Source organism: Zootermopsis nevadensis, unplaced genomic scaffold (assembly GCF_977971745.1).
Source record: "Zootermopsis nevadensis isolate Lab colony 2312 unplaced genomic scaffold, Znev_1.0 Znev_ptg000022l, whole genome shotgun sequence".
NCBI classification, from domain to species: Eukaryota; Metazoa; Arthropoda; class Insecta; order Blattodea; family Termopsidae; genus Zootermopsis; species Zootermopsis nevadensis.
Window position 1 is genome coordinate 17,992,188 of NW_028259154.1, and position 16,890 is coordinate 18,009,077.

The 16,890-nt window shown below is 37.7% G+C and overlaps 1 protein-coding gene across 13 annotated transcripts in view; it reads left to right on the forward strand.

Moving 5' to 3' along the window:
- The first annotated feature begins 9,210 nt into the window (after positions 1-9,210).
- LOC110829119 (uncharacterized) overlaps positions 9,211-16,890 on the forward strand; it is a 331,896-nt gene continuing 324,216 nt past the window's right edge. For 8 of the 13 annotated variants that reach the window (XR_015536299.1, XR_015536302.1, XR_015536300.1 and 5 more), the window contains exons 1-2: positions 9,211-9,345; positions 15,805-15,886. Coding sequence is in view for 3 of the 13 variants with exons in the window: in XM_087353293.1 (XP_087209419.1) it covers positions 15,841-15,886 (46 nt within the window). In the remaining 10 variants the exon portion in view is untranslated. Of the gene's footprint in view, positions 9,346-10,884; positions 11,030-11,622; positions 11,726-15,804; positions 15,887-16,890 lie in introns of those variants that run through there. The other 5 variants (XM_087353296.1, XM_087353298.1, XM_087353293.1 and 2 more) reach the window with 4 other exon arrangements.

Below are 16,890 nucleotides of genomic sequence, written 5' to 3' on the forward strand. Positions count from 1 at the left end.
CAAGTTCCCCTGCACTGTACCTAACTTTAATGACGAACTGTCAGACCTCAACTAATACCCCCAAAGCAATGAGCACCCACATGTGAGACCCCCAGAGCACCCTAATACCTTCGTCCGTCTTTTGTTTACCCTTAGAAAAAGGTATTATAAGGATGCAATGTGATTCTAAAACAAGAAGGGACTTTTATTCGGTACTAACAATAAAATCCTTTCATTTAAAAGTTTTTGTTGACTGTTGTGAGATGTACTGAAACTTTTCAATCGTGTGAGACAAAAGAATTCGTACTGAATGTATTATGGTTTTCGCAGGTAGCAAAAAATACTAATATCCGATATTTATTTAGGGTGGGGATTAATCATTATTTCAGAAAAATAACCCCCCCTCAAATTATTAACATTAAAAGTAGTATTTATGGCACAACAGCTGTTAAAACTGCAGTCTTTCATATCTGGTATTTAACTGAATTGTGTGTGGAAGAGACGCAATTACCTGTCGAACTCATTAATTGAATTTCTCTTTCGACATGAATGTCGGTTAGAAATTGTATGAGGTCAGCAAACATCACTTACCGTTGGCTTGGGCCATATTTACGTTAGTTTAAGTGTTGACGGTTCTAGTTTTTAAACCCTCCTCTAAAATTAAATATGTTATTCTAAATGATACATTATAAAATAAAGTTTTATTGCAGGCGTTAGTACTTATAACAATAGTGAAATTTATTTGCGAATTTTTTTCTTCTTTTACGAATTTAATATTCTAATCTCTTCCTTTCAAGTATTAATTCTAAGGCACGGGTATTTTCTGCACACAGTAGTAGTCCTTATGTGGGAGATCAGCCTATCAGAGCGGTTTTATTATAACATGTTGAAAATAACAACAAATAATTAGTAAATAAATCTGTGCCCCGACCGAGATAGAACCCAGGACTCCAGCGTTCCACACTCCTAAAACCGCGTGACACAGTTATCGGCTACATAAATTAAACAGTAAGATTTAGTTTATTGGAGGCCTGTACATTCTTTGCACAAGATTCACAAAATAACGAATAGTGGATGATGAGTGTTTGTGGGTGGGGGAGGTGGTTGAAAATCACGAACGAAATAAAAGATGACTGAATGTCGTGGTTAGGTGATAACATTCATGTTTCGTGCTCAGGAGGTCCCGGGTCCCGATTTCGACCTTGAATCGGTTGTCCTTGCTGAGTTTGCCCGATTTTCTTCAGGCTGTTTATAAATTGCCAGGATAGTACCTTAGGCCACGAACACTTGCTCTCACATGATTTCCAATTCAACATTCAGCTGAGCATGTATTGAATTAGTAGTGACTAACATCTGACGAGGAGCGCTCCTCCAGCTGTGGGGTTGGGCGGGAGTGCAAGAGAACTCCTCATTGTAAAAAACCAGCGTGTTAACAAAGTGTTGTATACACAGTGTCGCTGAAGGTGTGGACTGGATTTATCTGTCTCAGATAAAGAGCAGTGGCGGCTTCTTTGAACATGTTAATAAACTTCGCTTTCCGTAAAAGGAAGGTGACAAGGTGAGAGACTATTAACATTAATAAAAAGAAGAAGAAAGAAAGAAAGAACTTTCCAGATAAAATTGTGAATTTCTAGGTTTGGACGCGGTGATGTTTCAGGTGGTAATCCATACCTGAAGATGGAGGCTGTAAGTTCCTCCAAAATGCTGGTTATCACATACAATGTACCTTTGTCAGACGAAAATCCACATATTCACCATGCTGAGAACCTCATATCTCAGACGTTACAGATTAATTTTACTTCGGTATTGTAAAGTAGGCTGCCTACAGTACAAGCATTCGCGTTCAGTATTTTGGTAGCGTGTTCCAACGGATTCCAACGTCAGTACAGGTTTGAGGGATGTTTTCACCACTGAAGAGGGGGAACATGAATTAGCAGCACTCCCATGGTATTGTTACTGTAAGTAAACAGATTTCAGCCAGCTGCCTTTACCGCACGCTTAACCTTCCAGTATGCGTATTTGTGGCTCGCGCATTTGTACCCTACGCAACATGGGACTCTGTAAGACTACCCCAGTAAACAGTAAGCTTACGGTAGGTCAATCTTTGCTAGCTTGTGCAGGAGGGCAGAACGCCACGGAGTCGTAGCAAACAAACACAGAGCGTGATGGATGACAAAATTAGGCACGTCTGATATAAATGCCTCAGCGCCATTTATGTCCGAAAGTCTATGTTTATATGAATGAGCGGATTTTCATAAGATGTCGCACACAGAGAAAGTGAAAACAGGGTGCTGAGGATAATATAGTGGTCAAAGGGAGGAAAGGTAACAATAAATTGCATTTAGAGGAATTTTGTTATCTATATCGTTTAGCAAATTAATTAGGGCGTTATAATCAAGGAGGATGTGATGGGCAAGATACGTATCACACATGAAGAAGGCAGGAAATTGGATCTAAATGTTAGCTAAAAATTTTCTATTGAGAGAATTAGGTGTTCATGGATCTTGAAGAAACAGGATTCGATGTGAACTGAATTTTGTGTCATTTTATACCCCATTAGAGTGTTTTTATAAACACGATAATGAACCTTCGGGTTAAATAAAAGATAAGCGCTTCCCTGACTGACAGAGGAACTGTTGCCTCCCTGTGAACTTCTCTGCTCTATGGAGTTAGTTTTGAGTATAACTTAGTACACTTGTACCAAAATAACTTGGAAGGTTTCTGTCAACTTAATTGATATTCATGGTTACAATTTTTTGTTTTGTTATTGGAATATACTTCGGTAAAATGAAAGTGATACATTGGTTCATTTCTGGGCTAAAAGCACCTCTCTTTTGTTAAGATCTTTCTGTCTAGTACCTTGTCTGATGTCGTTATGTTGGAAATTATTGTCGCGCCGTGAACTGTAAGGCTTAAGAGGTTACGTGTGTCAGGGTTACATACTTCGATGCAGAGTACTACTTTAATAATTTATTTTCAGCTATATATAACTTCTTTTAAATATGCGATCCATTAGAATGTAAATATTGAATAATCAGCTTTTCTAATTTAAAAGAGACACTTTGAACTCATGAGAGAGCATGTCGTTGAGTTCTGTTACCAGCAAGTTAGATGTTACGTGACCTTTTTCCAGGTCGCATCTGGGTCCAGCTTCCCCCTGCACTCAGAATTATGAAGATAAAGTTTGGATTAAATTCCATAAGAGTAAGCAGGTGTTCGAAAATATCTCTTGAAGAGGAAAAATAGACTTAAGCACTACACCATCTTTTCGCATGAAATATAGGCTAGACTGTTTAGTGGTTATGACCTGCCGTAGTTTCTCAATCACTAGGACGCTAGAAACGTTACTTTAACCTTCTGCAGCATGGAGATAATCTAAACAATATTCAAAAGTTTAGTATATACTTAAAGGGAACGACGTTTCTTCGTTAAAATTGTCAACTGGTTAATTCTGTTCAGGATTATGATGGCTGTTTAATCAAAGAACCAAAGGAAACCGATAAATAAATTCTGTGATCAAAATGCTGACTTACTGAATGTTGCAGTAACTGGTAAATATGACTACCACTTTGTTTTGGAAGGTTTATTGAGAGTGAGAGACTGTGGATCATAAGCCACACATTTTCCTGTTTGATATTTTGTTTGTAAAATTACATCACTAAGAGGTGAAATAAAATTATTTGCAGACGGGATTAAACTGGCTTTAGAAAAGTCCAGTGGCGGATTATTTTGAGCATGAAAGCTAACGTTTGGTTTAATAAATTTCAGGACTTCTTTATTCTGAGCGACTGTCAGCTTCTCAAGAAGGGCCCTACTCCATTTAGGCAATTATATTAAACTATATCTGTACCTGGTGTGAAGTTTGATTAACGTCCGGTGACATGAATCAAAACTAAATTTTAACTGTTTTTAGTTTAGACACCAAAAAGTTAATCGGAATTCGTTAAATTGTTTAAGACAGAACATACGAGTGTGTCAAATGGGCTCCTCATTTAAATCTTGTGCACCTCATAGAGAACTTACAAAATAATAAATTTTACGTTACGGTAAAAGACTTTCACGGAGTAGAATATTTTATGGAGCTCTGGGTATAATTCTTCGCTAATTGCGTTCTTTTTGCTAATTACTTTCGTATTTCCCGTTTGTGTTGCTTTCTTTAAGCAGTAAGACAGACGTCCTATGCCATGTAATTGCTTCAGTCCCACACCACTCCTCCTATTAATTCATTATATCGTACAAGCCAGATACTCACGACCTCCATTTACTTTCTTAATTCTTCAAATTCCTCTTGTTCACAGCTCTGAATATTTCCATGGCACTTCCTTCGCAATCCGCAGCAAGACAATTACGACTCTATCTACTCTTCATTAAAAAAACATTTAACACATTTTTCACGTCTCATCATAAAATCTTCGACAACACTCACAGCTGTTACTTAATTATACTAGAGGAAATTGCCAGTTAATATTCAACGAATAATGATTTCATTAGTACTTTTATAACTTTCCCCTCTTTCTCACTTTCCTCTATCCCATTTGTACCTCCTTCTCCTACCCTCCTTTTCTGCATTACTTTTCTATCAGTCCTATTTAAACGTTAACGTCATCCATATTACAAGTACTTCTAACAGTTGTTTAATGATAAAAGCAATAGTAAAGTGACATTTTTATCAAGAGTCATTATTGATAATTATTAGGTTAGATTAGATCGATGAAATACGCAGGTCTGATAAAAAGAAGGCAGATTATTGATGGATGGATCGATGGGTGGATTTTCTTCTGAAAGTTTCATTTCGACAGATTTATAGTATCTGGTAGAGCAAAACTCTGGACTCCTGTCTCTAAATACTTTCTTTGTGGACCCAGCGGGATCTCTTTAATTCCATTTCTCAATTTGACAAAGTGAAAGTTGTGTCTACAAGGAGGATATCAGACCGAGCGTTGTGAACACTTTTTAAACTGACAATTATTTTTGCAATCTGTAATATGAACTTTATCACTAGCAGTGTCATATTTCTAACAATAAAATATAAATGAGATAGTTTAAAACTGCCAACAGAATTAAGATATTCACCTTAAAAATAGGCAATAATCATTTGTTGAGCAAGACAACAACAGAAACAAACACAAAAATTAGGTATAAGTCTTAACCTATCTAAGCGGAGGAGTATCGCGAGGGCGCTGGTGTCAGCTGCATCTTTCATTGGCTCCATTGGTCTGTGCTAAGAACCAATCGATCATATGAACCTGTTTCACCCGTCCATTCATTACTTATTTCAGGCCGAAAGAATAATGGTATCTCAGTTATGATTTCAGCATGTCGTTTAGGGGAACTTCTTGAAAAATGGCTTTGTCATCCGTGTAGTAACAAACACATTACAGCCACGTGTAGTTGTGCCGATCCATGCAGTCATTATTACAGTAAACGCAGATTAAGTTTCTCCTAATCAAAGTGGTTGAATGATTGCTTCTATTCTCATATTTACTATGCTGAGTGCCATGTAATTCTGCTGCGACTCAGAAGTTCATTATTTCTTCTCTTCCTTGATGTCCAAATACCAATTCTGTTCTAACTACGGTGTTGATCGAAGCTGTTGTTGTTCATAACCTGGGGGCAATAACCTCTCCAGGGTTAGTTTGGTATATTTAAATAGTTAGTAACCTACACATTTTTGATAAACAGAACAATATCAATATCTTAAACCTCTTTTGTCATACAGTCTCTGTTATAGAAGGGATGATTTAGTTTATTGGGCAAGCTTAAGGTGAATCACTGCAGTAGAGAATCCAAGCTTGGATTCCAGAATATCCTACGGAATCGTCCCTTATTATTTTATCTTATGACTTGGATGTCTCTAAGGGCACAAGAATTTTGTGTTTGATTTATCCTTTATTTTGCACAAAAACCTCTTTTGGCGTTACGAAATGGGTACCTCTAGAGTAGATACCTACTTCGTGCATTGTTACCGCTAAACCATCCTGCTCAGTCAGCCTTAAACGTTCGTTGTCTATTCTTATGCAAATGCACTGCCGCAAACAGTATTTATCTGCAGTTTGCGTTCAGCATTCCTGTGTTCAACATGAATACCAAGCGAATCTTCATAATGGCCGTCAGTACAACTATCTACTCTGGTGTCATTTCTGCACTGCATAATTATCTACCGCATTTCACAGTGTCAGTTCTGCAAATACGCACAGTTACCTAAAGTCTTGGTGAGATCGCAGTTTCTCAAGGCGGCGAGTACGAAGATGGCTGTCTTCGGAGATGATGGTGTATTGACCGACGTTTTAGAGGAACTTGCCGTCGACATAATCACATCGTCCTGATGATGGAAGCAATAAGCACCTCTGAAACGTGTGTTAATATCTAGCAGACCACACGGAGCATCTTATTGAACGGAAGTCTCGGTTTCGTCGCAAGTAATTTTAGAGATCAACAATAACTCTATTTGTACAAATGGGCTTACTTAAACTGCAAGGAATCAGACAGGAAGGAACTGATATGAAGCAGCGTTTACGGACAGAAAGACTTTTCGTTTTAGAGTAACAAACGGAAAGACATTGAGTAGTCTGATCGAATCTTATAGTTTATTCACTAGGCTGTTTGGACTACAATTTTTTTTAAAAATTCTGAATGGAAATATAATTTTGAATAAGAATTTGAGAATAAATACGAGAGAAAATATCGGGCCCTGTCTTTATTTTGGCATTTTCCAAAGAGTCTGGAAAAACATGAAACTCCCGTCTATAGCCAGTCCTTACGCCAAGATTAACCCTTTGAAGACGAACCTCATGTGAATAATATTTAAACATATCCATCAATAAAGCAGCAAACGTTATTAAAAAAAGGAAAAAAATTATGAGCTGTAAGATATTTCACTTCAAGGACTAGTAGACTACTTTGAAAAAATTATTGAATTTTAAATTGAAGTCTACATTTTCTCTTCTTTGCTGAGTGACAGAATTTCTGTTAACAAAACAAACTTATTAAGACCTCAGAGACGTAGTAGTGTTTCTTACATTGTGGCTGATGAGAAGTTTCCACTGGTTGACGAGCAACATCAGCACAGTTAGTACTTAACACCCACGTGCAGTAATTATGTCAGCTGAGGCGCGTGGATCATTAATTGAACTGGCCACGGTGTCGAGACATGAAGTAAGCAATTTGCTACAATTAAACACTGAGGTTCTAACGAGAACATTTCATCAAGCTGGGCTGTTTTTACTTGTTTGTGTGTGGGGCTGCCGAGGGCGGACAGGCGTGTGACAGAAAGCTAAATATTACGCGGCTCGTTTTTCGTCTGCTGCCTAATCACAGGATTCACTTACCTTATCAATTACTTGCAGCTTCTTCTTAAGAGAGCAATTACGATAACAGGTACAGCACGGTCTAAGGCGTTGGTCTCGACCACCCGAACACTTGGATCGTGGCTTCGAATCCTACTCGATTCATGGATGCTCGCCCGGGTTTTTCTGTGCTTTGCTGTACTATATAAGCAGATACCTTGCGTCGAGTTGATCACTTATTGAAGGAGTCCTATGAGGTGTCTACATGGATGCATAATTTGAAAAATAAATCCGTATTGAAACTGGCCACACTGCCTAATCCATTAAATCTAAGAGTTAGAAACAGAAAGAGTAATAAACTTTGGACAATACTTCAGTAAGGTGACGTTCTATGGGCAGGACTTCGATTCTATGCAGACGGCAGGACTTACCTCTTCCCCACACCTATAGTGAATCTAGGAAACCTTCTCGTCCTATTCAGAAGGCGCCGATGCCTGTTGCTTGTCCCAACGCGGAGGTTTTCATCTACCGAAGTGTTCGATGTATGAAGTTATAGTTTCACTTCCCTTATACACTATAATGGCGTGATTCTTAGTTACAGGGGTGGACCATTACTGACAGGCATTGTTCTAGCTGACTGAATTCGTGAAAGATAAAGAGGATTTGCTGCCATCTGCTTCACAACGGATAAACCCAAAACCCATTGTCATGGAGGCAGCGACCTAGAATAGCGTTTTGAAATCCTTGCCCCTAAACTTGCCTATGCAAGAGACAACGGATCCTTGGTAACCATGACGACGACTAGGAACATGACACTCTAAGCTGTCCTGTCCTCTGCTGAATTGAAAATAAACTCTGTGGGATAGTACAATTTTAAAAGTACATTGTGATTTTTGTTTTGTTTGGGAAATAATATTCATTATAATAATAAAGAGAACAATTAAGGGTTATATTTATGTAGTGTGTGATGTACTCTTTGAAGTTAAAATTTAAAAAGCCGAAGTTTGCTTCCCGATTCAGGATACTTGAACTTATAATTTGCACTTATTGCGTACCAATAATATACAACTACTTTAAATTCTTTTTAAAAGGAACTTAATTAAATAACTATTATTATTCAATTAGAATGTGTTAAATGGGAAAGAATTTTTGAAGACTAAGGAAACCCCAGTAAATATCATAATACAAGCCTACCTAAATATACTGGGATAATGGGAACGACCCATTCTTCAAGTGCCTGAGCACTGCGGGTCCCAACTTTACGTTGGCTTTAATCTATGGACATTCGGTAAGACTCCTTGGACGAGGGATCGGCCCGTCGCAAGGCCTCTACCTGTACACAGGACAGCACAACACAGAAAAACGCGGTCAAACATCCATGGCTTGAGTGGAATTCGAACCCACGGCCCCAGCGACCAAGCGGCACAAGGCCACGCCTCAGACCGCGCGGCCACTGCGGACCCCGACCTAAATATAAGCTAACTCAATAACTTATTACGATTTTCTTCCCCATTCAAACAAGTTAATGTTTAGGTACTTAGTTTTCTGTGCATTTACTTCTAGGTAATTCTTCATATTAACGGCTAGTAGAATTTTTATCTTTTGATTTAGTGCACTTCTATTTTCGTCCAATAAGGTAACATTGCCAGCGGAGTCCAGAAACTGATGTGTTCCATAGAGTTTAAGTTCACTTTATTCTCTTAAAACTTTCTGTGGTGTATCCTAAAACAACTGTGTAATAACAGAAATAATTCTAGAAATATGAGCAAATTCCTTTCGCGATATGTAAAGAAAATTTATAACGTTTGAAGTTGAAACAGTGTGGTTAAATAGCCTGAGAATCAATCATGTAGCAACACTGAAACTGTGATTCTGCGTCTTGAATGCAATGGTTGTCGCGATCGTTAGATGTTTTGATTTTCTGTACTAATTTGCAGTAATGCTGGATAGGTCGTGTTTTGTTCATAAACCGGTCATACAGGACACTGCGTGGGAGGAGCTTGGCGAGCAGGTCAGTAGGCCTGTAGTGTTCTTATCAAGTACAGACGGTTAGAGGCCTCAGGCTGTTGTACTGAGTTGGGTAAGTTTTCGTTCTTCTTGTTTTGGTATTTTATGGAAATATGAACCAATTCATGCCACACTTTTATTTTTATTTGAAGCTGTAAATTAGAACGTAAAATATAGCTAATGAATGATGTCGAAACTGTAGCGAAGTCCAGATGTTTGGCAACGGCGGTAACAACATCATATTCAGGAAGACAGACGAGTAGATTAAATTGAGGAATGCTCCCTTTCGGTTCAGTTCACATTCTTTTCTCTTTCAATCTACTATCAGCAAGCTAAAGGTTAAAATATAGTAAATTATAATTTAACCGTTGCGCTATGAAATTCCCAATATCCAAGGAAATGTTCAGAGAAAAATATTTGGACATTAAAGAGATCAATTAATAGGAGACTTGAAAACATTGCACTGTTAGCTTTATAACCCGTACCCTTTATAAAATATTGTTAGGGCGATTAGATCAAGGGGAAGGATATAGTCAGGGCATGCGACACGCAAGGATAAAACACTCCAGCTAGTTAGAAATCAAACTGATATAATAGATTTTTAATAAATAGTGTGTTAATGATTGGATTCATTCTGCTCAGGATTTGGTCAAATCGCGAACCCTTATGAACACTGTAAGTCTAATGAATGTTCGAGTACCATAAAGGGCGGGAACTTTCTTGATTAGCGGAGTAACCGCTGAAAACAGAAAGTATTTTGTTGTTGTTAATCACTTATATATCGGCCTACACTAACTGCTACATAGTGTAGAATCAATTGAAAAGCCGTCAGCCGCTTAGCTTGCGAAGGATTCACAAACTTTTATGGGACATTTCATTTAATTAACCGTTCTCATTAGACAGATAAATTCTGCCTACAAATTCACACTTCAAATTGTAATTGTTTTATTGACACATAATCTTTGTAACTCTTACATAATAGACATGTATAAAGGGTATAGAATGTAAATCTTAAATCCTACAAAGTAAAACGTCTTTGCATTTTCTAAACATATTCTCCGCGTCAAGTTTATAATACTGAAAAAAATCTGAGTCTGCCCAATTTCAGTGTTAAATTGGTCCGTCCAGTAGGTCGGTCCACTTAGAGGGCACAGTGCTCTTGAATATTAAGAGTTTAGTTGAATTAGAGCCTGTTAAGGCAAGATATTAAACTATTCTCACCCTCTCAGTGGTCGGAATTAAAGTCTTAAAGATACTCTGCATAAATGGAGCCGGGAACAGTGTAATCAAGTGCTGATGAAAGCCAACAAGTAGGGTTGAGAAAGTTTGTTAAGGGAAGGCGAAGGCGGGGAAGAAATGTCGACCTCAAGGCTAATTTCACATTAATTAAAGCTAATATCTGGCTGCTTGTGAAGCGAAACTCTCTTCTCTCCCTCCTTTCACCCCTCAAGCCTTTCTATTTTTCATTCACCCCTTTGACACCCCGACATATTTTAATCTTCTGTTCTTGTTCTGTTGGGGAGGCCTGGCGGTTCCCTGTCCTTGTAAAAAGAGCCGGATTAAAATAAAACATGAAACGAATCGGCTGTTTTCCTTATTTTAGTCTGATTCTTCATCATCACAGCTTCTTTATTAAACCATCAGAGGGCTTCCAGTCTCCTTGTCTTCATGATCAGCCGGCAAGTCTTGTTTACTGTTGTATTCGTTCTACTGCTTGTAGAGCGATGGAAGACAACGCGATGATGAGAATGATTGACGTAAGAAGGATAAAGTACATTATGATGGAAAACATTACTTAATGCAGACTTTATTAAGCTGTAAGCTTCAGGTGATATTATTGGAATGTCAAAATCAAGGAGAATGAGTGGGCAGCATTACATTTGTCCTTGAGTGGAACATTGCGTAACATACCCTACAACTTTTATAAGAAATATACCTACATTTTTCTTAAGATTTCAATTTACATAAGCCATTTATAAGCAAGTCCTTTCCTGCTTATTGTTCATGATAATTATCATACGTCAGTTGTCACCATGAAGAGTGTTGGTAACATAAAATTTAACACTTACTATCAAAATTCAAATTAGTAAACATTTAGGGTTTGAGATTTTAACGACGATGAGTCCGAAGATGGTTTTCATCTGGGTTTTAGTGTCGTGTAGTGTGGTAGAAGTTTACCAACCCAGAAGACAGCCATCTTAGTAAACAATTATTTATGGGCATATGTTTCAGAAACAAGCATTCTTTAGAGAAATAGTACAATGAATTTTACGATTATATGAATTTTGCTTTTTTCGTTCTGAAATAATCATTAATAAATCATTAAGGGCAGGCTTGTGGAATTTTGCAGTGGAGGGAGATATGGAGATATTTGCAGATGTTGTTAAGACATGTGTGCTGCAAGACGACAGTGTTAAAGTTTCCCCCGAGCCGTAGCACCAAGATGAAGCTGTGTGAGTACATTAACAGATAACGAAATGTCAGAATAGCGTAACCTTGGCGCTTTATTCTATTCGCAGTCATTGCTTCCAAATGTTCGCGTCGTCAGTACCAAATTTTGGTGCTCTCTTGCAATAGCATAAAACAAGCTGGAGTTGACGAACAACGACTTCCAGTACAAAATATGATCAAAATCTGACGACATAAAATATTTATTGTATAATTATACTAAAAACCACAAGACGTGCAGGAAAGTTTCCGGGTAATGTTTCGTTTTTTTTTCCAATTTTTGTTACACCTTTTTTCGATAAATATTTAACGAGTTATGCTTGAAATGCGGGTAAAAGTGCATGAAGTCGTTATGTATGTAAAGTGTTAGATTTTGTAGTCCGATTTTAACCAGAATTGAGATGCAATTTAATAAACTTTCTCGATATAAAAATTTATGAAAATCCGTTTAGCGGTTCTCCAGTTGCTTACATACAGACGGACGGACAGACAGACAGACATGGCGAATCTATTGTGCTCATATCTTACAAGACTTTGCTGCAATTACGTTATGATGCATCAACATTGAAACAACCCGAAGTTTAGAAATCATGCTTTGCAATTTTATGTAGTTGAAATTAGCACAAATATTCTAAAACAATTAATAAATAAATTATAATTTTGATCTGAAGTTTTCCCAGTCCCTGTACTCAGATTGAATCGTTCAGATTTAAGCGTCATGCACTTAAATCTTTCCTTACAATCTTGTTCCTTATTATCCAGTTTTGAAGCGGTCTGTTGCGTTGATTCCCTGTACTTTGCACTAGCCGCATTGCGATTACTGGCAACTTAAATGTAACTAATAGCGGTTACACCCCATCCATTCATTATCATTAACCTCCCTGTACTAGGTTCTCAGCCCTCTCATGCCAGACGACGATGCATTTTACCACTTCCCCGTTCCTTATTAAGCAACACACCCTCAGCTTAACCCTTTAAGCTCCATCACTTGTTCTGTTTTCCTCCCCACAGCTTCAGAGTGTTTACTAATCCCTTGAGAAGACATGACTCCATCTTGAACAAAACTTGCCTCTTGTGGGACAAATTTCTGTGTCAACATGATTGATTAATTGATCGCTAGTTGTCTTTTTTGTGGTGCAGTTACATGTTTTATACAATCTGCAGTTAAAAGGCTGAGACGTAATGTTTTGCGTGAAATAAGGATCACATTTTATTTAGCTTGGTATCGCATACTGAGTTTTCCTTGTCCGCCTAAGTTACGGGGTTGTATCCCCATGAAAATTCAGTACCCCCGTTTCTGTAGCCACAGAATGACTTACTTTCCTTCTGAAATCTTATCAGTTCACAATTATCAACAATCGACTCAAAGAGTTGTCCTGGTACTTTAAGTACCACACAGTGCAGATGCATGTGAGACTGGAGGTATGACTCCACGCAATCTTAACCTCGGCACTAGAGGGGTGTGGTTATCTTCACGTACAGGCTACTTTACCCCCCTATAAAATAATCCCAATACCCACACTCCCTCCCTGAATATATGCATAGAGTCTTCCCACTAAACTAATCTACGTTGTCCGAGTTAAATTCTGCCATATGGGAATCGAACTCAGGATGCAAAGATAGATAGACCTTCACCTTCCTCTATGGACTGAGCAACATGAGCTTACAGATTTACATTAATTAAATTAAACGGCCTTCGTTGTATGTATTTAAGAATAAGAATATTAGGTAATTTACATATAATGAATGAGATGTCTTAATTGGTCATCAGTGTATCATTTTATAAAGAAGGATTTACAGAGTACTAAACAAATTTAAAATGACAAAGAAAAGCTCGGTGCTTTTATTGACATTTATTTGTTTAAGTCTAACATAAAATATTATTTTCAGAAAACAACCTGGACTGTAATAGAATAATTTTAATATCAGACATTTCATTCCTGGTATGTGCATCGGATTGGAAATTCGCTTTAATTTTTTTCTTGTTACTGTTGTATATAGCTTCGTTAAAACAAATCCCTTCATAAAACTTCTGTTTATTTCTTGAATTATAGGAAAAACACTTCGTGGATTCTTGTATAGATCTTACCAACGTTATCTTCATAATGGCGAATCATGCATAGTGCAGGGGATAGAAAAAGGAACCTGGAACTTTCTGATTATTAGTATAACGACGTGGTGATGAGAATCTGGGTCTAATTTAAAAATCCGCTTTATTAGCTCTCTTTCTCCTCTTTGTGAGCAGCCAGCGACTGGCTTCTGCTTCCATTCCACCACCATCTTCTCTCAGCTGTACAATCTTCCACTCCCGAACACTGTTCCCCATCATCAGCTTAATTGGAACTTCTCCACACAATACGGAGTCGAGCTACTGCCTCCTTGTATTATTAATCAAGAGACGCTCGTGTTAATAGCTTGTTAAAAGGGTTTAATGGAATCAATGGTTCTTTATTTTCCATGTACTTTTCCTCTCTTGCAGTCACGTACTGAATGCTCTTCTCTTTCGTTTATGAAGTTTTATGAGGAAGTGCTCTTGTGTGGTGTTGGTTAAAGAAGTTCGGCTTTAGTTTCAAGTAGCTGCTAGCCTGTTCATATAACGAAGACACACAGACATAGAATGCTCTGCTGTAATTAATTTTATAAAGTGGTTCAGTGTTATTCATTCTGCACATTATCACTGACAATCTCAGTTTAATACATATTGATCATTAGATATCCAGGCAACCAACCGTAACATCTGTCTACATATATATTTACCGATCAATCGTCTACAAATAAACTAAATGCAGTACAAATATCAATTTATTGTTCGGTAAATTATGCCTTGTTCTCTCATCCAACAAAAGTTAATGCTTTATATCCGTACTTATGCCAATGAATCAGGTTATTGGCTGGCGGACGATCGTTGAGGCACATAGATAACTAGTCGATCGATCGATCACTGTGCCATCCAGTTTGTGAAATAGTGAGTCAGATATTTGAACTCTTTTTCATTAAGTCAGTCGCTGATAAGTCTTTCAGAAAGTTAGTTATAAAGTAAAGAGTCCAGATAGTTCTGCATATTGGAGAGTATGTGGATTGGATTCAACAGGCTAGGGGTCACGAAATTAAATTTTGGCTCCATAAATTGCGGAGAACGTTTTGATCAGTTGAGTGACCATTAGCTTTTCAAAAAGAATTCTGTTCCACGCAGTGAACTATTTTTCCTGTGAAGTTTCTGATAGTGCAAATTCTTGTTTCTTTATTTTTTCTAGGTCCATATGTTCTCAGTTTAATGTTTACAAGAATTTTCCGTTTCTGTTATTCTCTCGGTAACAAACTAATTTTCAGACCTCTGTATATGAGCAAGAACAATTCTGACTTTATAGTTCTTTAATTAATCTTAATATTTAATGAAAGCGACTGGAGATACGATATATTCTAAATTTAACCATTTGGAACCTAAACTCTTCCAAATAATATTTTAATAATCAATTTTATACCACAAAGAAAGCATAATTCGTCTTCATTAAAAGATCAATTAGTTAATTCTGCTACGAATAAATCCTTAAATTCTCTCTGTGGGGAAAATTCATAATTGCTTATTATTAATGAATGTGGTACGTGTAGCTACTATTGGGCTCTCAAGGGTTGAAGTTAACAATGCCTTAGCAGATACACGAATATATAATTTTTATATTTCCCCCCCTCATACTGCCTCACATTTTGAACCTATTATGATAGTGCGTCTGAACTCTTAAACCTAGGGGACTGCCCCATAACCCACACCATCGAACAAGGACCTACCACTGACTTCACGTGGACAAGAAAGGCACCCTGGGGGGGGGACAGAACATGGCGCAAACCTATAACCCAGACTTGCAGCAGCAGCAGCATACGGACTTTGGAATGTGTTTAATTTAAGGCGTTGCTCTGACAGGCCATATACCCCCTCCCTGTCCCACTTCAACATCTCTCATTCTGTGTTAACTCGTTCTCTCTCAGACTCAACTGCTTTATTCTTTAATAATCAGTTATGCATATTAAATGTGCGGACTAGACATGAAGTGTCCATGTTCGCTCATCCACTTGTGTTCTGATGCAGGAATTGGCGGAGAGGAGCGGGGTATACTCCATTATTATGAAGGTCCGACCAAGCCCGGGTGGTGGTGATTCTAGTGGCAAATGTGAGTACAGCCTCTTACAAAATGCACATCTGTCATAAGAACAATTATACGCAGGCCAACAGCCTCTGGTAGCTAGTTGTCAGTGTAGAAGCCGGACGCCATGAAGACGGAAAGGGAGGGTTTTTTCTTGTCGGCAGTAAATCGGGTTGTTGGGTTAACTTCACGCTCCGGCCGTTATGTCTACCGGAAAATAGACATCATACTGGTTGGATACGAGGCTATGTGTGCCCCAGATTCAGATTTAGTGCAGAAGATTAAAAGCCTCCTTTTGCGTGGAGCCCAATCACTGTACTGGCTTGTTCTTTTTTGTGTTTGTTTGTTTGTTTGCTTGCTTATTCTTTCTTTCTTCGTTTGCTCCCGCCTATCTTTCATGGTTCGTTGTTCCTTCTTTACTTACTTTGTGTTTGTAGTTTAAAAGTGTTATAGTGTAGGAAGTTGAATTAACGGAACAATAGGTCTTGTTCCTCATTTTAGGGCACGGAGCTGTTAATGTTGTTTGTTCACTAGATAGAAGGTCCTTGTGTCGTCCTTCCCATTGCACATATATTCTAAATCAGGCTTCAGTGTATCAAAAAGTTTCACATTTGTCACTCTTGCTACTACGTAAATGATAAACGTGAAATTTATTGTCACTTAATTTCTGATATTTTTTACTCTTGAATTGTCTTACCATTTTGAACTGGCAATAAGATTACATGCAACATATACTCACACAATAGGCCTAAATGTGGAGCACGTGACAAATGGACATGATTTTAAGAATAAAATGAATTCATGAGCGACCGCTGCTTATGTTGTACTCCTGAGTTTATAACGTGATCAACACAGTCATTTGTAAATTCGATAGTTCATGCTTAATATCAGTTAAAATTCGAATTGTGTATCAGGTTTACCTAATAAAGAATTGTTCAACTATATATATTAATTATGGTAACTTCTTTGTTTGTAAGATTGTGAAAGAAGATAAAACATGAAATATGTTTTTAAATCGTTATGTCTCTTTT